Source organism: Balaenoptera musculus, chromosome 19, assembly GCF_009873245.2.
Source record: "Balaenoptera musculus isolate JJ_BM4_2016_0621 chromosome 19, mBalMus1.pri.v3, whole genome shotgun sequence".
Classification (NCBI taxonomy): domain Eukaryota; kingdom Metazoa; phylum Chordata; class Mammalia; order Artiodactyla; family Balaenopteridae; genus Balaenoptera; species Balaenoptera musculus.
This window is the reverse complement of record NC_045803.1, coordinates 16,484,870-16,507,889: the sequence shown is the minus strand read 5'-3', so window position 1 is coordinate 16,507,889 and position 23,020 is coordinate 16,484,870. Positions and strand designations below refer to the sequence as shown.

At 39.6% G+C, this 23,020-nt stretch overlaps 1 protein-coding gene across 1 annotated transcript; it reads right to left on the bottom strand.

Moving 5' to 3' along the window:
* Positions 1 to 1,323: 1,323 nt before the first annotated feature.
* On the bottom strand, positions 1,324 to 21,675 carry LOC118884828 (zinc finger protein 565). The gene is made up of 5 exons (XM_036832858.1): positions 21,290 to 21,675; positions 15,894 to 15,967; positions 11,515 to 11,641; positions 10,762 to 10,857; positions 1,324 to 3,407 (listed from the first exon to the last, which is right to left on the bottom strand). Exons 1-5 carry the CDS (start codon positions 21,456 to 21,458, stop codon positions 2,137 to 2,139), a joined length of 1,737 nt encoding a protein of 578 aa, XP_036688753.1. The 5' UTR covers positions 21,459 to 21,675; the 3' UTR covers positions 1,324 to 2,136.
* Between the last annotated feature and the right edge of the window lie 1,345 nt (positions 21,676 to 23,020).

The window sequence follows — 23,020 nt, the reverse complement described above, 5'->3', positions numbered from 1 at the left end:
GAGCTTTGATGACTTTTTATGTCCTTCCACAATCACTGATTGTTCGGAAATCCCACATCTTTTTGAACCAATTTTGATTATTTTTGTAAAAATCCATTCTCTCTAGATTTCTAAATATATTAGAATAAAGTCATGCATAGTTGCTATTTTTAAAAAATCCACCCCTTCCTCATTCATACTGCTAAATGTGTTTTTTTTTTCTATATCAGAGTTGTCAATTGTCTATTATATTGTTAAATAACCTTCAGATTAAGTCTACTGTCATTTCTGATTTCATATTTTTTGGCTGCGCCATGTGGCATGTAGGATCTTAGTTCCCCGAGCAGGGATTGAACCCACGCCCCCTGCAGTGGAAGCTTGAAGTCTTAACCAGTGGACCACTAGAGAAGTCCCATTTTTTCTTTTCTTTTTAATAATCGTTCTTACTGTTGACTTGGGTTTATGTGGTAATTTCCCCTAACTTTTAGGGTTGACCATTCATTTAATGCGTTTAGTATGTGACTGGCAATGAGTAGGTGTTGTAGATCTACTTGGAGAACAAAGCCCCTACCTTTTTAAAAATTATTTTGAATTAATTAATTTATTCATTTATTCATCTTTGGATGCGTTGGGTCTTCGCTGCTGCACGTGGGCTTTTGCTAGTTGTGGTGATTGGGGGCTACGCTTCGTTGCGGTGTGTGGGTTTCTCATTGCAGTGGCTTCTCTTGTTGCGGAGCATGGGCTCTAGGTGCGTGGGCTTCAGTTGTTGCAGCACGTGGGCTCAGTAGTTGTGGCACGCAGGCTCTAGAGTGCAGGCTCAGTAGTTGTGGCGCATGGGCTTAGTTGCTCCACGGCACGTGGGATCTTCCCGGACCAGGGCTCGAACCTGTATCCCCTGCATTGGCAGGTGGACTCCTAACCACCGCGCCACCAGGGAAGTCCCAAAGCCCCTACCTTTAACCCTTGGGTTCTGACAGGAGTACAGCTTTGGTTACACTGACCTGGTTTTGATATGCAGAATTCACTGCCATTCATTTCTTTTTTTTTTTTTTTTTTTAATTAATTTATTTTTTTGGCTGTGTTGGGTCTTCGTTTCTGTGCGAGGGCTTTCTCTAGTTGCGGCAAGCGGGGGCCACTCTTCATCGCGGTGCGCGGGCCTCTCACTATCGTGGCCTCTCTTGTTGCGCAGCGCAGGCTCCAGACGCGCAGGCTCAGTAGTTGTGGCTCATGGGCCCAGTTGCTCCGCGGCATGTGGGATCTTCCCAGACCAGGGCTCGAACCCGTGTCCCCTGCATTGGCAGGCAGATTCTCAACCACTGCGCCACCAGGGAAGCCCCACTGCCATTCACTTCTAGTTTGTAATTTTAGTTTGATTCTCTTGAAGTTATACTTGGAGGTGGTTTTAGATTCCTAAATGGGCAGATTTCTTTCGGCTACTCTTCTGTTAATTTCTAATCTTCAAAATTTACAACCTTTTAAATGAAGATGTTCTCATGGTAACTATACTTTACTACTGTTTTTCAGAATGAATTATCCTAACAAGTGGTTTTGAAGGCTTTGGATATTTGATACATTCATAAGGCCCTCCTCTCACATGAACTCCTTAACAGTAATACCATTATTAATTAATGACAATAGTATTTATTGAGCATAGGCTTTATATAAAATATCTGACAATCTTCACGGAAACTCTGTTAGGTACATATAATTATCACTGCTTAAAAGTAAGTAAACTGAGGAACACAGACATTGCATAATTTGCCCAATGTTATACAGTCAGTAATTGCTGGAAGTGAGATAATGTGAAGTAAGGTATATGGCGAAAGGCACAGTCACAAATGTTTTAATAGGGTCATTTTCTATTAGGAATTCTCAGAAGTTTAACATATTTTGAGTGGTAACAGGAGGGTTTTCTATATTCATATTAATTTTTTTTCAGTGTAAGATCTCTGATGCTTAGTAAACAGTGAGTGTGAGGCAAAAAGAATTCCCATGTTTATTGAATTTTCTTCTGGTATGAGTTACCTGATGTTCCATAATGGAGGTGACAAATGAAGGTTCTCTGACAATAATTACATTACATTATGCATTATCTAATATTGAGTCAGGCATGAATTCCACATAAAGGCTCTGCTACATCCCTAACATCAAGGCTTTCTAGCCAGTATGAATTCTGTAGTGTTCAATGAGCTGTGAGCCAAGAATAAAGGCCTGCCCACATTCTCTACATTCATAAGGTTTGATACCAGGATGAATTCTCTGATGTTCAGTAAGCTGTGCACTACGAATAAAGGCCATTCCACATTCCCTACATTGATAGGGTTTCTCACAAGTGTGAATCCGCTGATGATGAGTCAGTTGTGAAACACGAATAAAGGCTTTCCCACATTCCTTACATTCATAGGGTTTGTCACCTGTATGAATTCTTTGATGCTGAATAAGGTACGAACTACGACTAAAGGCCTTCCCACAATCTTTACACTCATAGGGTCTGTCACCTGTATGAACTCTCTGATGTCGTGTAAGCTGTGCGTGCTGTCTAAAGGCCTTTCCACATTCTTTACATTCGTAGGGTTTCTCCCCAGAATGAATTCTTTGATGTCGAGTAACTTCTGAGCTATGAATAAAGCCCTTGCCACACTCCTTACATTCATAGGGTTTCTCCCCAGTATGAATCCTCTGATGTACAGTAAGCTGTGAATGCTGTCTAAAGGCTTTCCCACATTCTTTACACTGATAGGGTCTAGCACCTGTATGAATTCTCCGATGAACAGTAAGTTGTGAGCCGCGAATAAAAGCCTTGCCACAGTCTTTACATACGTAGGGTTTCTCACCTGTATGAGTTCTATGATGCAGAATAAGTTGTGAGTGCTGTCTAAAGGTCTTTCCACATTCTTTACATTCATAGGGTTTGACACCAGTATGGAGTCTCTGATGTAGAATAAGTTCTGAAGTACGACCAAAGGCCTTCCCACACTCCTTACAGTCATAAGGTTTCTCACCTGTATGAATTCTCTGATGTTGAACAAGGTGCGAGGTACGACTGAAGGCTTTCCCACATTCCTTACATTCAAAGGGCTTTTCACCCGTATGAGTTTTCTGATGTTGAATAAGGTGTGAGCCACGGCTAAATGCTTTCCCACATTCATTACATTCAATCAGTTTCTCGCCAGTCTCATTGCTGGGATGTAGGGTAAGGGATGTATGATGCTCAAAAGTGGGCATGTTTCCATAGGTGATTTTCACTTGCTTGAAAGAGCATTCATGATTTACTTGTTGTTTTTCAAACTGGCCTTTGTATGCCCAGTCATCTCTAAAACTGGAGCCCTCAAAAGCACAGCATGTAAGGCTTTCCATCAGCTCCCAATCAAATGACTCTACTTCAAAGATATCTTTTTGTAGAAATTTATCACACCTGGACTCCAAGTCTGAAAAATAAAAAAAAAGTAAATACAACCTGTTCTCTTCTTCTAAGAGAAATTTAAAAATTCTACAGGAGACTAGAGAGACAAAATGAAAATAATAACCATAATAGGTGAATTGCTTCTATAAGTCTCAAATATTGCTGTGCAATTTCTAAAAAGCACATGAAAGCACAAATATGATAAGAGCTCATATGGTGCCAGAAAGGGGCAAGAAAACAAATTAAGCCAGTGGTTCTCATGTTTGACAGAGATCAGAATCATCCAGGAAGCCTTGTAACAAAACAAATGTCCAAACAGCACCCCACACTGAATTAAAATCTACAGGAGTAGGGCCAAGACATGTGTATACATACATATCTACACATATTTTAAAAGTAATATATATATATTTTAATTGAAGATTCACATAACATAAAATTTCCCATTTAACCATTTTAAAGTGTACAATTCCATGGTTTGCAGTACATTCCCAGTGTCCTGCAATCATTGCCACTATCTTCTAATTCCAGAACACTCTCATCACCCCAAATGGAAACTCTGTGCTACAGACTCACAGACACAGAGGACAGACTTGTGGTTGCCAAGGGGGTGGGGTGGGGGGGGGTGGGGGAGGGCTGGATTGGGAGTGTGGGACTAGCAGATGTAAACTATTATATATAGAATGGATAAACAACAAGGTCCTATTGCATAGCATAGCAAACCATATTCAATATCCGAAATTAAACTATAATGGAAAAGAATATGAAAAAGAATGTGTGTGTGTATATATATATATATATGTGTAATTATATATATAATATATATAATATATATATGTAAATCACTTTGCTGTATAGCAGAAACTAACACAACATTGTAAATCAACTATACCTCAATTTAAAAAAAATAAAAAAGAAACCCTGTGCCCATTAAGCAGCCACTCCCCATTCCTCATTCCTGCCAGCCCCTGGCAATCACTAATGGCAGAGAAACACTAATTCTGTCCCTGTGAATTTGCCTATTCAGGGCATTTCATACAAATAAGGCATCTATATTTTTAGCACTTCCTACCATATGATGCTGATGTCAGTCAAAATGAAAATCTCTGCTTAAACTTTTTCACAGCCTCCCCACTGCACTTAGAATAAATTCTAAATTCAATGCCATGGTTCACAGGTTCTTGGCAAAGCAGGTCCCTGATTGTCTTTGTTGTCGCTCTGTCACTCTATCTCCACCAAGGACAATGCATCTTCATATTGAATACTCTTCCCTTTCCTCCTTATGTAACACAGCCCTCCTTTGAGTATCTAGAATAAATGTAGGTCTTTTCCATCTTAGACCTCTCATCAGGTTCTTCTGTCTATTGCGAATCCTGTCCTGGGCCCTTTGTATGGCTGCTTTTCTCTTTATGTTTCAGATTAAAACTCATACTTTCAAAAAGCTCTCAGCCTGATAACCCTAAGCATATACTTTGATTCTCTCTCCCACAATGTGTGTCCTATTGTCATAACACTTTCTTCAGTTGTACTTAGAGTTTCATTTACTTACTCATCTGTTGATTTGTTTTTTTACCTCCCTAAAGGCAGAAATAAAGCCTTTTTCACTAGCCGTTGTCACCAAATCCTAGCACATAGCAGCAATAACGGATTGCTTGATGAATAAATATTGGATTCTAGAGACACACAAATGGAACTCAATAGAAAGGCCAGAAATAGACTAAAGTTTATATGGAAATTGAATTTATTATAAAGGTGGTATCTCAAAGGAGAAAAGAATAGTTTTTGTAATAAATAATGTGGGGATTAGATAGTCATTTGGAAAAAGATAAAATTAGATCCATATGTTATACCACCACATACCAGAATAAACTCTGAATACAGTTTTAATGTTAAAAGAAAATAGAAACCATACAAAAACTGGAAGGAAATGTGGTAGATTACTTTATAATCTAGGTATAGGGAAACCTTCTAAATAATGACTCAAAATCCAAAAGCATCAAAAGACTGATAAATTCCATTATGTAAAGGTGAAAAACAAAACAAAAAACTTGCACATGGCAAAGGAAACCATAAACAAGACCAAAAGACAACCCTCAGAATGGGAGAAAATATTTGCAAATGAAGCAACTGACAAAGGATTAATCTCCAAGATTTACAAGCAGCTCATGCAGCTCAATAACAAAAAAACAAACAACCCAATCCAAAAATGGGCAGAAGACCTAAATAGACATTTCTCCAAAGAAGATATACAGATTGCCAACAGACACATGAAAGAATGCTCAACATCATTAATCATTAGAGAAATGCAAATCAAAACTACAATGAGATATCATCTCACACCTGTCAGAATGGCCATCATCAAAAAATCTAGAAACAATAAATGCTGGAGAGGGTGTGGAGAAAAGGGAACACTCTGCACTGTTGGTGGGAATGTAAATGATACAGCCACTATGGAGAACAGTATGGAGGTTCCTTAAAAAACGAAAAATAGAACTACCATACGACCCAGCAATCCCACTACTGGGCATATACCCTGAGAAAACCATAATTCAAAAAGAGTCATGTACCAAAATGTTCATTGCAGCTCTATTTACAATAGCCAGGACATGGAAGCAACCTAAGTGTCCATCATCGGATGAATGGATAAAGAAGATGTGGCACATATACACAAAGGAATATTACTCAGCCATAAAAAGAAATGAAATGGAGGTATTTGTAGTGAGGTGGATGGAGTTAGAGTCTGTCATACAGACTGAAGTAAGTCAGAAAGAGAAAAACAAATACAGTATGCTAACACATATATATGGAATCTAAGGGAAAATAAAGGTCATGAAGAACCTAGTGGCAAGACGGGAATAAAGACACAGACCTACTAGAGAATGGACTTGAGGATATGGGGAGGGGGAGGGGTAAGATGTGACAGGGTGAGAGAGTGGCATAGACATATATACACTACCAAATGTAAAATAGATAGCTAGTGGGAAGCAACCGCATAGCACAGGGAGATCAGCTCGGTGCTTTGTGACCACCTAGAGGGGTGGGATAGGGAGGGTGGGAGGGAGGGAGATGCAAGAGGGAAGAGATATGGGAACATATGTATATGTATAACTGATTCACTTTGTTATAAAGCAGAAACTAACACACCATTGTAAAGCAGTTATACTCCAATAAAGATGTTTAAAACAAACAAACAAACAAAAAACAAAAAAAAACTTGCACATGAACAAAAAACACCAAAAGCAAAGTCAAAAGACAAGTGACAGAGAAAATATTTGAAACTTATATCATAGATAATGGGCTGATCTTCACAATTTATAAAAGACTCTTAAAAATTAAGAAATGCCCTCGAAAAGTAACATAACAATTACCAGCTGATCCAGCAATTTCATTCCTAGGTATATACCCCAAAGAAGTGAAAACAGGGAGTCAAACAGATACTTGTACACCAAGGCTCAGAGCAGCATTATTCACAATAGCCAAAAGATAGAAAGAACCCAAGTGTCCATCAACAGAGGAATGAATAAACAAAATGTGGTATATACATACAATGGAATGTTATTCAGTCTTAAAAAGGAATTAAATTCTGATAAATGAATGAACCTAAAACTACATATTGCATGACTACATTTACACGAGATACCTAGAACTGTCAAATTCATAGAGACAAAGTAGAAAAGAGGTAACAAGGGGCAGGGCGGAGGGGAAAGTAGGGAGTTATTATTTAACAGGTACAGAGTTTCTGTTTGGGATGATGAATAAGTTCTGGAAATGCGTAGTGATAATGGCTGCACAACATTGTGAATATATATACAACCTGAAGGTGTTCCCAAATGGCCAAAGCTTTCCCAATAAGCAATTTGAATAGCAGAATAAACAATGATATTTTTGGACTATAACTCATAGAATACATAAATAAATAAATAGCCCATACTGATAGAAACAAATCTTTGAATAAATAGATGAATGGGAAAGGGGGTAGGGAGAGCCCTTCCTTACAGAAGAATTCCAATTAATAAATGCAGAAGCAATAAGGGACATAGAAAATCAACACAAGGCAACACTATTGTATTGTTACAGACAAGATCCACCAATGGATGCTAAAACCAGTAGGCAAAATGAGGAGAAACAGCATATAGTTGCAAAGTAGCTCCCTCCAAGATAATTACCACTTACAGTTGCAAAGTAGTAACTTTACAGGAGAGAAACATGACAAACACCTTAACCAAGGTGATCAAGGTTAACACTACCAGTAAAAAGCCATATTAACATCAGGCAACCCCTGATATGATGCATAGAGAAGGACACAACATCACTTCTGTGGTATTCCTGTCAAAGATGCATAATCTCAATCTAACTATGAGAAAATACCAAGCAAACACAAGTGAGAGACATCTCCAAAAGAGTACTCATCAAAAGGATCAAAGTCATGAAAGACAGAGCAATTGTCACAGATTGGAGGATACTAAGGAGACAAAACAACTTAAATGCAAAGTGGGATCCCAGACTGGATCCTGGTATAGAAGGAGGACATTAGGAGAAAAAGTGATAAATTCTAATAAGAGCTGTAGATTAGTTAATAGTATTACACCAATGTTATATCCTGGTTTTGATAACTGTACTATGGTTACAAAAAATGTTAACATTTGGAAGCTGAGTGAAGGGTATATGGGAATTCTCTGTAATAATTTTGCAAATTTTCTATAAGTCTAAACTAGAATGATTTCAAAATATTTTTTTAAAAACTTTACTAAAAAGAAAAAAATTCTATTTCAGTCTTGAGGTGGGAAGAGAAACACAGGTTTAAACACATTTCTTAAAAGTCAAGTTAAAGACTATTCTATTACAAAGCAATAGGACGTACAACTTCAAAATTGCTTAAAGGTAGAAAGGGTCATAAAATGTGAGCAAAACAGGAATAGCTAGAAATAAATAGAATGAGGAAAAGAAAATATAAGATAAAATGGGAGGAGTAAGAACAGACACATGAATGATCACAATAAATGAGAATGGATTAAATGCTATTAAAGTCAAGGACTCTCAGATTGATTAAAAAAGGAAACTCTAATTCTGATTATAATGGACACACTTAAAATGGCAATAATTTTTAAAAAAGGATAAGCAAAGATACACCATAATTTTTTAAACTAACAAAAACAGGGCATTTTATACTAATATCAGAAAAAATAGAATTCAAGGTTAAATGCCACTAAGTGGCAAAATGAAGATGGACTGTACTGATAAAAATACAATTTGCAACAAGGATCTATATTTCATCTTTATAAAAATGTAATATGTAGTAGCAAATATATAATACAATTAGAGCTCTCAGAATTTGATAGTGGAATACAGAGAAAGTTAAAAGGACATACAGACTCTAAATCACATAATCAAAAGGGTTATAGTTAAAGAGGTGAATGCCCCCATTCAAAGAACACTAGTTTTAAATATATGTGGAACATTTCCAAAATTTGGAACAACTTGACTTATTGATAACATTGGAAGAGAAAAGGCAGTGGAATGAGTTCTTCTTTGGGCTGAGAGAAGATTCCTGCCAACACAGAATTCCATACTCAGTGAAAATATCCTACAAGAAAAAAGGCAGAATAAAGACATTTTCATGTGGTCAAAAGCTGAGAGAGGGGCTTCCCTGGTGGCGCAGTGGTTGAGAATCTGCCTGCTAATGCAGGGGACACGGGTTCGAGCCCTGGTCTGGGAAGATCCCACATGCCGTGGAGCAACTAGGCCCGTGAGCCACAACTACTGAGCCTGCGCGTCTGGAGCCTGTGCTCCGCAACAAGAGAGGCCACGACAGTGAGAGGCCTGCGCACCGTGATGAAGAGTGGCCCCCGCTCGCCGCAGCTAGAGAAAGCCCTCGCACAGAAACGAAGACCCAACACAAATAAATAAATAAATAAATAAATTAAAAAAAAAAAAAAAAAAGCTGAGAGAATTTGTCAACAGCAGACCTACAAAAAAGGAAATATTAAGGGTGTTCTTCAGATAGAGAAAAAATGATCCCAGATGAAAATAAATGACAACAATACAGAGAAGTCATGAGGTAGTAACATAACTAAGTATTCAAAGGCTCCAAGTCTGTCCAGCAAGTGCCAGTTACAAATACTAACATTTTTTTAGTGGTCACTATTGCCTGGCATTGTTCTGGGCATTTTCACATACTAACTCATAAAAAAGCCACAATAACTACATGAGGAAGGCACTATTTTTTTTTTTTTTTTTTTTTTAATTTATTTATTTTTGGCTGTGTTGGGTCTTCGTTTCTGTGCGAGGGCTTTCTCTAGTTGTGGCAAGCGGGGGCCACTCTTCATCGCGATGCGCGGGCCTCTCACTATCGTGGCCTCTCTTGTTGCGGAGCACAGGCTCCAGACGCGCAGGCTCAGTAGTTGTGGCTCACGGGCCTAGTTGCTCCGCGGCATGTGGGATCTTCCCAGACCAGGGCTCGAACCCGTGTCCCCTGCATTGGCAGGCAGATTCTCAACCACTGCGCCACCAGGGAAGCCCCAAGAAGGCACTATTTTTAATCCCATTTTCAGAGGAGAAAACTGAAGCACAGAGAATTTAAGTAACTTACTTAAACTCACAGATCTAGTAAGTGGCAGAGCCAGGATTTGAATTCAGAAAACCTGATTCCAGGGACTTCCCTGGTGGTCCAGTGGTTAAGCATCCGCCTCCCAATGCAGGGGACGCAAGTTCAATCCCTGGTTGGGGAACTAAGATCCCACATGCCACGGGGCAACTAAGCCCATGCACCGCAACTACTGAGCCCTCACACTCTGCAGCCCACACACCACAACTAGGGAGAAGCCCGTGCGCTGCAACTAGAGGAGCCCGCGCGCCATAACGAAAGATCCCACATGCTGCAACTAAGACCTGATGCAGCCAAATAAATTAAAAAAAAAAAAAGAAAATCTGATTCCAGAGTATTCCCTCAGCCACTACACATCCTTACCTCTCAAAAGTTAAGAGAATAAATGAATTGCTGAATTAGGTGAACTGAAAAGCTGTTTTAAGAAAATAAATACTTTTTAAGGAATGAAGACACTTGCAGAAAAATGGATCCAAACTACAGGTAAAATAGCAGCCACCGGAGAGGGGCACATTCCTTTTTGAAATGAGAAGAAAACGTAAGAGAAGAAAGAACAGAGAGGAATTAATGAGGATAAAGGCAAGGTTCCCTTGGTAGCTGACACTGGCAAGGTCTTTGTTCTTCACGGCTTCACGTCTCAGGCTTTTATTCCTCAGTTTTCGGTAGGGCTTTGAGGGAGTTTCCTGACAGTAACTCAAGTTACTGTTAGGAGTTGACTCACCTGCTGGACTATTATTCCCAGTGACCTCCCCCCATTGGATCAGCCCTCACTCACCTGGGCACCATGGTCCTGTCATATCATTTACAACCATCCAGGGTTCTTTCCCTTGCTCCAGTAAGGAGATGACATCGGGCTTAGAAAGGGAAAGTCCTGTTCATAGGAAAAGAAATGGGGCATGATCGTGCTGTTTCCAAATTCAAACCCAGTCCCTTGGTTGCTAAGGAAGAGAGGCAATTACATAAAGGAAGGTGTGAAGGTTGTCCAAAGGATGGGAAGGTGGAGGTGCCAATGGCACTACCCATTTCCACTTCAACAAAGCACAGAACAATTCCCTTGAAGACAGAGAACAGAAACTTAGCCAGAAACTTGTGAGTCTTCCCAGAAATTCACCACGAAGAAACCAGAAATTTTATTCTCCATTTGCCCTCTCCCTCTCCCCAATCCATTCCTTGCTACTCTTGGCCCTGCTCTGTGCCCAGCTGTGCCCCAGACAGCTTACCTGTAAGGACTGTATTACCCTGGTCCTATCATTTCTCATTAGGTTTGGGAGATGGAAAGCATCAGTGGGCAGGAAGACAGTTCAGGATATTTCTTATCCCTCTCGCTCCCTCCTTTGACCCAGGAGTTCTGGAGGTAGCGACAGTGGCTACCAGCCGGCCCTTCTCCATGGCTCTAGCTCTCACCATCTTCCGGTGGCAGTGTTTTCTCTCTTTACCCCCTCCAGCCAGAGGTGGTAACAGCCTCCCACTGTTGTAGTCCCTGGGAGCCTTGTTTCCTGGCTGGTCCTGTATTATACAATGTCCTTACCTAGTGAGACCAAGTTACCGAAGTTCTCCAAAGTTACATCCTTGTACAAGTCCCTTTGGGCAGGTTCCAGGCACTTCCATTCTTCCTGAGAGAACTCTATGGCCACATCCCTAAATGTCACCAATCCCTGAAACAATAAACCCATGCACTAATAGTAAATGAAATGACTTTTATTTTTTAAATTGATTACAAAAATTTTCAAAATACACAAAAGTACAGAGAATAGTATAATGAGCCCCCATGAATCCATCACTCTGCTTCAGTAACTTAACAAGACCTTGCAAATCTTGTTTTAGGTCCTCCTTTCTGTTTTTCACCCCTGGTATATTCTGAGGCAAATCCCACATACCAAACATTATAGTATTTCAGCCACAAATACTTTAGTATCTAACAGATTAGACTTTTTAAAAAAGGCATAATAACCAGAATATCACTATCACACTTAATAAAATTAACAATAATTTCCTAATAACCAGATCAAGTTTCAGATTGCCCCAATTTTCTCGAAAGTGATTTTTGACAGTAGGTTTGTTCAAATCAGGATTCAAACAAAATCCACTCCTTGCAATTAGTTTATAGATTTCCTAAAGTCTCTCAAATCTCTTATAGCCCCCACAGGCCCTTTAAAAATTTTTATTGCTGTTTATTCATTAAACAAACATTTGAATCAGTAGCATTTCCCATATTCTGGATTTGGCTTATCTTATCTTCATGGTATAGTTTAACATGTTGCTCTACTTCCATATTTTTTAGGGGATATAAATATGTCAGAGGTCGTACTGTGTACTTCCTATAGCATCCCCTTAGGAGGCACATAATGACTGGTTGTCTCATTTTTAGTGAGGTTGAAATTCATGCAGCTGGGGAAACCCCAGGAGAAAAATTAAAGTGTGCCAAATTTGAGAATACTCCTAGGTCCAAAACCTCTCTGAAGAAAGGCATCTTCTACCAGCTCCCTAAGGACTACCACATATTAAATTAAACCAACCAAGATAATTTCACGGGAAAAGATTAGTCTTTTTAACAAATAATGCTGGAATAAGTGGATATCCATATGCAAAGAATGAAGTTCGACCCCACATCACACTATATATAAAAATTAACTCAAGGGCTTCCCTGGTGGCGCAGTGGTTGAGAATCTGACTGCCAATGCAGGGGACACGGGTTCGAGCCCTGGTCTGGGAAGATCCCATATGCCACGGAGCAACTGGGCCCGTGAGCCACAACTACTGAGCCTGCGTGTCTGGAGCCTGTGCTCTGCAATAGGAGAGGCCGCGATGGTGAGAGGCCCGTGCACCGCGATGAAGGTGGCCCCCGCTTGCCGCAACTGGAGAAAGCCCTCGCACAGAAACGAAGATCCAACACAGCCAAATAAATAAATAAATAAATAAATATTAAAAAAAAAAATTAACTCAAAATAGATCGTAGATCTAAATGTAAAAGCTAAAACCACAAAACTTTTAGAAGAAAACATAGGAGTATATCTTCACAGCCTTGGTCAGGCAGGGGTTTCTTAGATATGGCACCAGACACAAAAAAGAAACAAAAAAGAACAGAAGATAAAATAAACTTCATCAAAATTTAAAGCTTTTGTTCTGCAAATAATTTCCTCAAGAAAGTGAAATTCCAACCCACAAAACTGGGAGAAAATATTTGCAAATTGTTTATCTGATAAGGGACTTGAATCCAGAATATATAAAGAACTCTCACAACTCAATAATAAAAAAGACAACCTAATTATAAACCAGCCAAAGAACTTGAAGAGATTTCTCCAAAGAAAATATACAAATGGGGGGCTTCCCTGGTGGTGCAGTGGTTGAGAATCTGCCTGCTAATGGAGGGGACATGGGTTCGAGCCCTGGTCTGGGAAGATCCCACATGCCACAGAGCAACTGGGCCCGTGAGCCACAACTACTGAGCCTGCACGTCTGGAGCCTGTGCTCCGTAACAAAAGAGGCCATGATGGTGAGAGGCCCGCGCACCACGATGAAGAGTGGCCCCCGCTTGCCGCAACTGGAGAAAGCCCTTGCACAGAAATGAAGACCCAACACAGCCAAAAAAAAAAAAAAAAAAAAAAAATTAATTAATTAATTAAAAAAAAAAAAAAAAAGAAAGCCCTGGATGAATCTAAAAAAGAGTGGAGATGTATATATATGTGTATATATACATATATAATGTATATATGTAGATGTATATATATATGTATATAAAAAAAATACAAATGGCCAATAAGCACATGAAAAGATGTTCAACATCACTAATCATTAGGGAAATGCAAATCAAAACCACAATAAGATGCCATTTCACATCCACTGGGATGGCTATTATGAAAACAAAACAAAAAACAAAACTCCCAGAAAACACATATTGGTGAAGATGTGGAGAAACTGGAACTCTCTTACATTGCTGGTAGGAATGTAAAATGGGGGTAGCCACTTTGGAAAACAGTTTTGACAGTTCCTCAAAATGTTAAACATAGGGTTAACATGTTACTCAGAAATTCCACTCCTAAGTATAGAGAAATGAAAACCTATGTCTACCTAAAAACATTGGTATATACCAATGCTTATAGCAGCATTATTCATGATAGCCAAAAAGTAGAAGCAACTCAAATGTCCACAGACTGATGAACTGCTGAACCAAATGTGGTCTATACATATCCATGGAATATTGTTTGGTATAAAAATGAACAAAGTACTGACACATGCTACATCATGGAAGCTTGAAAAAAAAAGCTTCACTTATGCTAAGTGAAAAAAGTCACACACAAAAGATCAAATATTCAATGATTTCATTTATATTAAAAGTCCAGAAAAGGCAATTCCATAGAGACAGAAAGTAAATTAGTGGTTGCCAGGGGATGAGGAGGAGAATTTGGGAGTGACGGCTAATGCAAACGGGATTTTTTTTGGCAGTGATGTAAATGTTTTAAAATGGTTTGTGCTGATGGTTGCACAACTCTGCAAATATACTAAAAAAGCACTGAACTATATACTTAAATGGGTGTATTTCATTGTATGTGAATTATATATATGTACAATAAATAAAGCTGTTAACGTTATTGAAGACTTTCATTAACGCTGGTTAAATCTATCAATAGATTAGAAATTAAAAGAGATAAATTTTAAAAATTATTAATTTATTCAAATAACTAATAATAAACCTGTTACATGTTAACATAAATAACACACATTTTATGAAAAATAACTTTGTCAAAATAAAAAAATTTAGTAGCACTGTTTTACATTTTTGCAAATCTCTTTAATGACTGGCTGAATGAAAGAGTTAGATTTTCACATCTTCTGTATTCAATCTGTTGGCCGACTTAATTTAATTTAATTTAATTTTACTTTTTGGCTGCACCATGTGGCTTGCGGAATCTCAGTTCTCCACCCAGGAATTGAACCCAGGCCACAGCAGTGAAAGCCAGGAATCCTAACCACTAGGTCACCAGGGAACTCCCCAATCTGTTGGGATAACACATTTCACATAGCTTCTGGGAAACTCCACTGTACACTCATTAGAGTTGTGAGTGAAAAATGCAAATAATGTGTTAGTATTATTATTATAAAAGTAATTTTGACCCCTAGACCTCCTGAAAGGGTATCAAAGTCTTCCTGGACCACACTTTAAGAACTGCTGACCTAGTGCTACACAACTTAACATGAATAACTTGAAATCACATTGTGTTGAGTGAAAAAATATGGTAAAAAATATAGAGAATATGACAACTGTACATCAAATTTAAAAATTAAAAACTCAACAGTATACTGTTCAGCAGGCATTCATATATGGTAAATTATAAGAATCAAAGTACTAACGAACACAAAATTAAAAGTAGTCATTAACGTTGGTGAGGTGGTAATACGATATGTGAAGGGGTGTGGGAAGGGATAAGGGTTGCTTAGATGGTACATTAAACAACTATATCAACTCATTTTATTATTCTTTATACCATATATATGTTATAGACATGTTTTTGTATGTACTTTTCAATACTGTGAAATGTTTTATGATTTTTAAAGGGGGTGATATTTTAAAATAGAAGAAAAAAGGAAACTACTTGGGTTAATGGAAAAGATCAAAGTTATCTTATCTTTGGCTCTATTCAGCCATGGTTCTGATAAGGGCAGCTCTCAAATTTCTCTCAAGAGAATATATTTCTGCTCCATTGGTGCTCTGGTAAGAACATTGTGCACGTATGTGAACACTGTTGGAGAAGAGAGGGCCACAAAGGGAGGTGAGGCACCATTGCTCATTCCCTGCAATGGAGGAACTGGGAGCAGGTTACTGAATGGGGCTCAGCCAGACAGGGAAGTCTCAGGATAAAGAACACAAATGTTGGCATTATTTCAAGGATAGAGGAAACTTCAGCTTACCTGGGTCATGGCTTTTAGAACTACCTGTCCTGCTTGGATTTCTTTAGATTCTTCTCTTGAACAAGTGCAGAGTCCTGAAAAAAGAAAACAGAGTAGGGGGAGAAGGGGCAAATTTCATAAACCGAGCTTGCCTCAGCACGCCTAAATAGATGAGCTTAAAACAACTGTACTTCCAGGGTCCCTGCTCTGCTTCCTTTGCTCTCCCCTTGTCCCACCACACAACACTAATGCCAAGAACTACTGAGTTAACAAAACCCAGCCCCTTCCTAAACCATAAGGAAACTGAAAGATGGATTCAAGGCAGATGTGCTTCGGCACTGACATAGAATCCAAGCAAGTTAGGAGGGATTCTGGCTGGGACAGTCCCTATCTTGTTGATGCTAATCTACACCCTAGATGAGGCCTAGACAACTCCCAGCTAGCTGTACCAAGCAGGCCTTCCTTTGCAGCTGCAGCAAGGAGGATCACAACTCAGACTCACTCAGACTTTACCCCTTAAAGATGAGGACGGTACCTACAGGCTAGGAGCAGAGCATACCTGTGCAGGCCAAACCTTGTGAAAAAGACAACCTTAAACAAAGTTTTCCAGCTTCTCTGGGTTCAACAGGCAAAACCTCTTGGGTACCTCCCCGGCTCTACATCCTCCTTCTAAGTTCAAAAAGGGCCACACCATCCATACAAGAGGCTTCATCAAAGCCTCCAGCCCCAGCTGGACTTATCAGACAGGAGCAAAAAAACAACAGTAATACAGGCATCTTACAGGCATACCTCCACATCCAGAGTATTGACCTGAGTGGGAACTCAATTTCTAGAAGCTTCTTGGCCCAGCAATCCTTATTTTCCACATAAGCCCTCTCTACTGCTTTCCTGAAGAACATCACTTCCTCTCTGGCTGAGAGCTGCTGAGGCTGGTGGAGAACGGCCTACTTCAAGATAATGAGAACTCAGGGGTTTTTAAGGAGGGTAGTAAGGCTGGTTCTAATTACAGGTGCAAGGAGCACCCACGCTTTTTTTTTTTTTTATATATACTGTGATTTATCATCAAGGACTTTATTCTCTTGGCCACTTTGCAGTCATGCTAGAAGTTTCCAGAATCCTTAGTGCATATGGTGTGCAAGACAGTCAAAAAGTAAGAAAAGAAAACTCCTCCCTGGAGGGTGAAGTCTAGAGAAATGCAGGCCAGAAAGGTGTAAGGAGTTATTTCAGAGTCTGCCGCCGCTAAGGCCGTTGGTATCAACTGGATAGATCTCAATAGTACTAAGAAGAACCAAAACTGATCAACAGATCCGTGAGGAAGTTGGACGCACAGAATAGTAGGACTTTTCACACACAAAGGACAAATAAACCAAGAGTTAATTTTGGCTACCAAACTGCAATTTGGTTTTCTAGGTCATTTTCCCCCAACTATTTAAAAAGAAACATTAGTGCTACACATATGCAACTTTAAGATGTTGTATTCTCCTATCAAGTTGCACTGAGAAGCAAGTTAAATAAGCCCCTCTTACTGCCGTCCACCTGCAGAGATGTCACATCCATTTTCTTTGATTTCCATTGGCAACAGCAGGAAATAATTCCAATAGTGCTAAAGTAAGCAGCCAGACTACCTTGCTGAGTTCCCATGGTGGGGAGGGGTGCGGTCAGAAGGAAGACTAGTTAAATCACTGGGGGCTGGTGTCAAGGAAAATTTCCTGTAAGTTACAGAATATGATTTGGGGCCTAAAATCAGAGGATTTTAATAGACAGAAAAGGGACAGAAGAGCATTCTGAGCAAAGTGAAGAACAGTGGCAAAGACAGTGGACCAGAAGTAGACGGTGTGTTTGGATTGCAGAGAATAACTGCGAATGACTTGTACAGTTTGGGGCAAGGTTTAGACCACTGCTGTCTTATAGAACCTTTGTGATGATGGAACTCTTCACATCTTGTACTGTCAATAATGTAGCCATTAGCTGCATGTGGCTACTAAGCATTTGAAATGTGGCTAGTATGACCGAGGAACTGAATTTTTAATTTAATTTTAGTTAATCTGAATTTAAATTTAATTAATTCTAGAATCTAGAGGAAGATAATGCTTATGACATTAACTATGAGGGCCAGGTCTCATCATCACTGTAAATAGTACGGGCCACAGTGACTGAAGTATAAAGGTGACCAATGAATACTGACTGAATATATACAAGTTCGGTTTTCACCCATTAATGAATGGAAGGCTACTGAAGAATTTTTAAAAAGGAAGTGAAAGGGCCAATATGGCCAGATTATTTTAGTGGAGAGGAGTAAAATTGGAGTCAGGGAGATCAGCTGAAAGGTGCCTGTACTTTCCCAAGCAAACAAAGGCCTGACCCAAGATGGTGATGGTGGAAATGAGGAGGAAGGGGATGAATTCAAGGTGTCAGAGAAGTAAAATCAACTGGTTCTGGCATCTGATTGGATATGGATGCAGAGAGAGAAAAAGGAGTCAGGAATTCTTTCATATTTGCTGAGTTCCCACCTCAGTTGGCATGGTTCTATGTGTAAGGAAGACAGCAAATCCAGCCCGTCCCAGCGTGTCTCACGTTCTAATGGAAGGAGACAATAACAAATATTGATATACTGACACTGATATTCCTATTTATATGTAAAGCGGTCAAAGTTCTATAGAGGAAAATAAAAAGATTAAGGAGATGGGGGAATGAAGGGTGGTCTGAGAAGGCTTTTCATTGGGAATGTGACACGTGGACACAGATGTCTAGGGGAAGCACAGTCCTAGCAGAGGGACCAACAAATGCAAAGGCCTCTGGCAAGAGCAGGCTTTAACAACAAAGAGGAAGGAGACAAGAGTGGCTGGAATGGGGTGAGTGAGAAAATGAGGGCCAGAGAGATAGATGGAAGCTGGATCACACGGGGCTTGTGGGCCATTGTAAGAACGTTGGTTTTTACTCTTGAGTAAGACAGGAAGCCACTGAAACACTTCAAACCAAGTAATGGCATAATCTGATTTACATTTAAAAGGATCACTCATGGAAAATGGACTAAGAGGACAAGGGGGGGAAGCAGGGAGACCAGTGAGAAGGTTACTGCAGTAATCCTGGCAAGGGGTTGAGGGGCTTGCCTTAGGGTGGTATGGTCATGGGGGAGGTGACGAGAACTGATCAGATTCTAGATATTCTCTGTAGGAAGAGCTGACAGGATTTACTGATTTTAGGTATAAAAGAAAAAAAAAGAGGCCAAGATGCTAGGGTTTTTGGCTTGAGCAACTAGAGGTATGAAGTTGCCATTTTTTAACACAACGGACTGTGAGAGGAGCGGGTTTGGATGGACCAATTATGAATTCTGTTTTACCTTAATACTTGAGATGCTTATTATATGTCTAAGTGGAAATGCCAGATGTCCATTAGACATTCGATCCGGGAGTTCAGAGAAAGTCCAAATGTAGGAATATAAAATTGGAAGTTACTGATGTTCAGTTGATATTTAAAGCTCTGATAGTAGGTAAGATTGCCTATAGAGTGATTAAAGGTAAGGAAGAAAAACGGTCCAAAACCTGAGCCTGAGGGGCTCCAACAGTTAGAAAACAGGGAGATGAAAAGGAAAAAAGAAAGGAGTCTGAAAAGGAGACATCAGTGGAATAGAAGGAAAAAAAGAGAATTGGGCTTCACTGAAAGCCCAGTGAAGAAAGTATACCAAGAAGGAAGGTGAGAACAACTGTCAAATGCTACCAATAGGTCAAGTGGTATGAGGAACAAGAACTGTCCATTGGATCTGGCATTAGAAAGATCATTAGAAGTCTCAACAAAAGTGGATTCTCTAGAGTGGAGGACACAAAAGCTTGGCTGGAGTGAGTTCAAGAGAAAATGGAAGGTGGGACTTCCCTGGTGGCATAGTAGTTAAGAATCCGCCTGCCAATGCAGAGGACATGGGTTCGGAGCCCTGGTCTGGGAAGATCCCACATGCCGCGGAGCAACTAAGCCCGTGCGCCACAACTACTGAAGCCCGCGCGCCTAGAGCCTGTGCTCCACAACGAGAAGCCACCGCAATGAGAAGCCCGCGCACTGCAACAAAGAGTAGCCCCTGCTTGCTGCAACTAGAGAAAGCCCGCACGCAGCAACAAAGACCCAACTCAGTCAAAAATAAATAAATTAATTAATTCTTAAAAATTAAATTAAATTTTCAGAAAAAAGCAGTAATTTTAGATAAATGAGCAAAGGATATGCATGGGCAACTCACTAGATAATAAAGTGGCTCCTCAACCTATCAAGAGTTTTAAAACTTCACTAGTAATGAAGGGAATGTAAGTTAAAGCAATAAGGAAATAACATTTTACAGTTATCAATTTGGCAAATTTTTAAAAGACTGATGACACTTCACAATAGCATGATGTGAGGAAATGGACACACACAGTAGATTATAGCTGGTATAAACTTGCAACAAGGCAATGTTAGCAGAAATTAAACCACGTATGTCCTCTGATGAAGTAATTCTATATCTGAGACTCTATCCAAAAGATGAGTGTGGGGCGTATGATGGAGACACTGTTGACAATGGAAACAACTTGGAGAGGATTTAAATATCCTACAAAATACAGCGTATCCATACAATGGAAACATTATTGCCATAAAAACATATCTTTGCTGATGTTAAGATATTAAACAACTTTGGGTGAATAAGGTAGGTAATAAAACAGTATATGTAATCTTATTTTTATAGGAAAAATATACACATGTGTATATACGTGCATATGTGTATGCACAGAAAATGGATTGAAAGGATTTTCAATTAAATTTTTACATTTGTCTCTAGGTGTATAATTATGGGGGAATCTGTTTTTCTGTATTTTTTCTTTTCCTTTTTTTTTTTTTTTTTTTTTTTTGGCCACACCACGCTGCATGTAGGATCTTAGTTCCCCGACCAGGGATGGAACCTGCGCCCCCTGCATTGGAAGCATGGGGTCTCAACCACTGGACCGTCAGGGAAGTCCCTGTTTTCCTGTATTTTCAAGTTTTCCTTTAAGCATATGTTTTATAATCATAAATAACACAATTAATTCCTTCCTCCTCATGGGGTGGGATAGATTATAAAAGAAAATACGAATGGAGTGATATGAGTGACAGTGAAGTGTCTCTGGGAACTTGTACGCTGAAGGAGCTTAATCTTCTCCATAGTTCTAGAGCCTTTGTGGGGTGTGTTCTCAAACAGTAACTGACTTCCCACAGAGGAGGTGAGCTTTCATATAAAAGGCTTCCTGTTTCCTTAGTCTCCTCACTCACCTCTGCACAGGCCTCTTGTTAACCTCTTTCCACAGTCCAGGATGTCTTCCTTGCTCCAAAAAGAATTCACACCTAATTTACAGAAGCAACTTCCTATACACAGGAAAAGAAATGGGTCTTAGCCAGTGTGGTAGACATTACTAATGTCTCACCATTATCCAGTTTTTCAAGTATCCAGTCTTCCTCTCCTTTTGGGCATGTAGAAGATGACATTTTCCAGCCCCCTGAAGTTAGGCAGGGCCATAAACTGGTTTTGACCAATAGAAATATGAGCTGAGGTGATGTGTGCCACTTCAGTCTGAGGCACTGGAAAGACCACATAATTCTCTAATCTTTCTATTGCTGATGTGGTGGCCAAGGAGGCTGTGTGTTTCAGATGGTACAGCTACAGGATGGTGGAGTCTCCTTTAGTCTGGGACCCTGCCTATGCTGATGCATAATGAGCAAAAAATAAAAAGTTATTTTGTAAACCACTGAGATTTGGGGGTTCTTTGCTACCACAGCATAACAACCTGTCCTAACTAATACGCTAATTCAGCTATACTCTGACTAAATAAAAATTCAGACTTGGGGCCTTGGTCAATATAAGAAAGAATAATTTTTAAAAAGTCAGAGGAAGCTTCAGAAATAACAGAGCAGAGCTGTGCATTTCCAACTCTATACATCTCAAAGGGATTTTTCACAAACCAACAGTGTGAAACAAAAAGCCCTCAAAAGGCAGATTATGAGTTATGGGACAAGTTGTTCTTGACCCAGCAAAATCATGCTCCTTTAGATCCCTATCATCAAATCTTTGTACAAATCCTTCTAAGCAAAGTTCAGCCATCTACACACCACCCAGTGAAGCTTGTAGTTACATCCCTGGATTTTCCCTGTCTCTAAATTGACATTCTTATTCTTCAGAGGGCATGGATCCCACATCACACAAGGCTTGTGCCGGGGGAGTAGGAGAACTTGACAGCTCATGAGAAGTAGATATATATAGGTATCTTCACCTTAACATTAGTAATCTATTCCTGACAAAGCAATCATTCTGAGTAAAAACTCTAACCAGGAGCCTCTTTCCCAGTATTTAAAATGTGAAAAATATAATGAGTCACATTTTAACACAAAGCCCCCAAATAATTTCCTAAACATAATTAAACACAAGAAACACCTACATATAAATAATAAACTATTGTATTAAGATGAAAATTTCTGGGACTTCCCTGGTTGTGCAGTGGTTAAGAATCCGCCTGCCAATGCGGGGGACATGGGTTTGAACCCTGGTCTGGGAAGATCCCACATGCCACGGAGCAACTAAGCCTGTGCGCCACAACTACTGAGCCTGCGCTCTAGAGCCCGTGAGCCACAACTACTGAGCCCGCGCGCCACAACTACTGAAGCCCGCAAGGCTAGAGCCCGTGCTTCACAACAAGAGAAGCCACCGCAATGAGAGGCCTACACGCCGCAACGAAGAGTAGCCCCCGCTTGCCCCTACTACAGAAAGCCCACACGCAGGAGACCCAATGCAGCTAAAAAGAAAAAAAAAGATGAAAATTTCTTAAAACATCACTTCCTGATCACCAGTTATTATAGTTATTAATAACTAGTTGCTTTGTGTGCAGTAACATGGCCTCCTTAACACCATGAACATCTGCACATCCCTTTTGTTGACAGGCCAATCTATACATTTGTCAAAATATTTACATGACTCTGATATTTAAGTGAATTTCTGATTTAACTTGAAACTTTTCCTATATGTCATATTTTTAAATGTTGTATTGAGCTTTATGGATGTAAACATAAATTTTTCCAGTCTAAACATCAACCCAGAATCAATACACTGAGAGGTATGTACATTCTCAGGCAATGTTCAAGATTCTGAGTCAGACAATAGCATA

Coding starts and splice junctions, on each gene's coding strand:
- LOC118884828 (XM_036832858.1), bottom strand. CDS start 21,458: ATGTGGTCTTTCCAGTGCCTCAGACTGAAGTGGCACACATCACCTCAG. Junction 15,968..21,289: donor ACTTGAAAAACTGGATAATG/GTGAGACATTAG, acceptor TTCTTTTTTCAG/GACTCTGCACTTGTTCAAGA. Junction 3,408..10,761: donor GACAGGACCATGGTGCCCAG/GTGAGTGAGGGC, acceptor TTTATTTTTCAG/ACTTGGAGTCCAGGTGTGAT.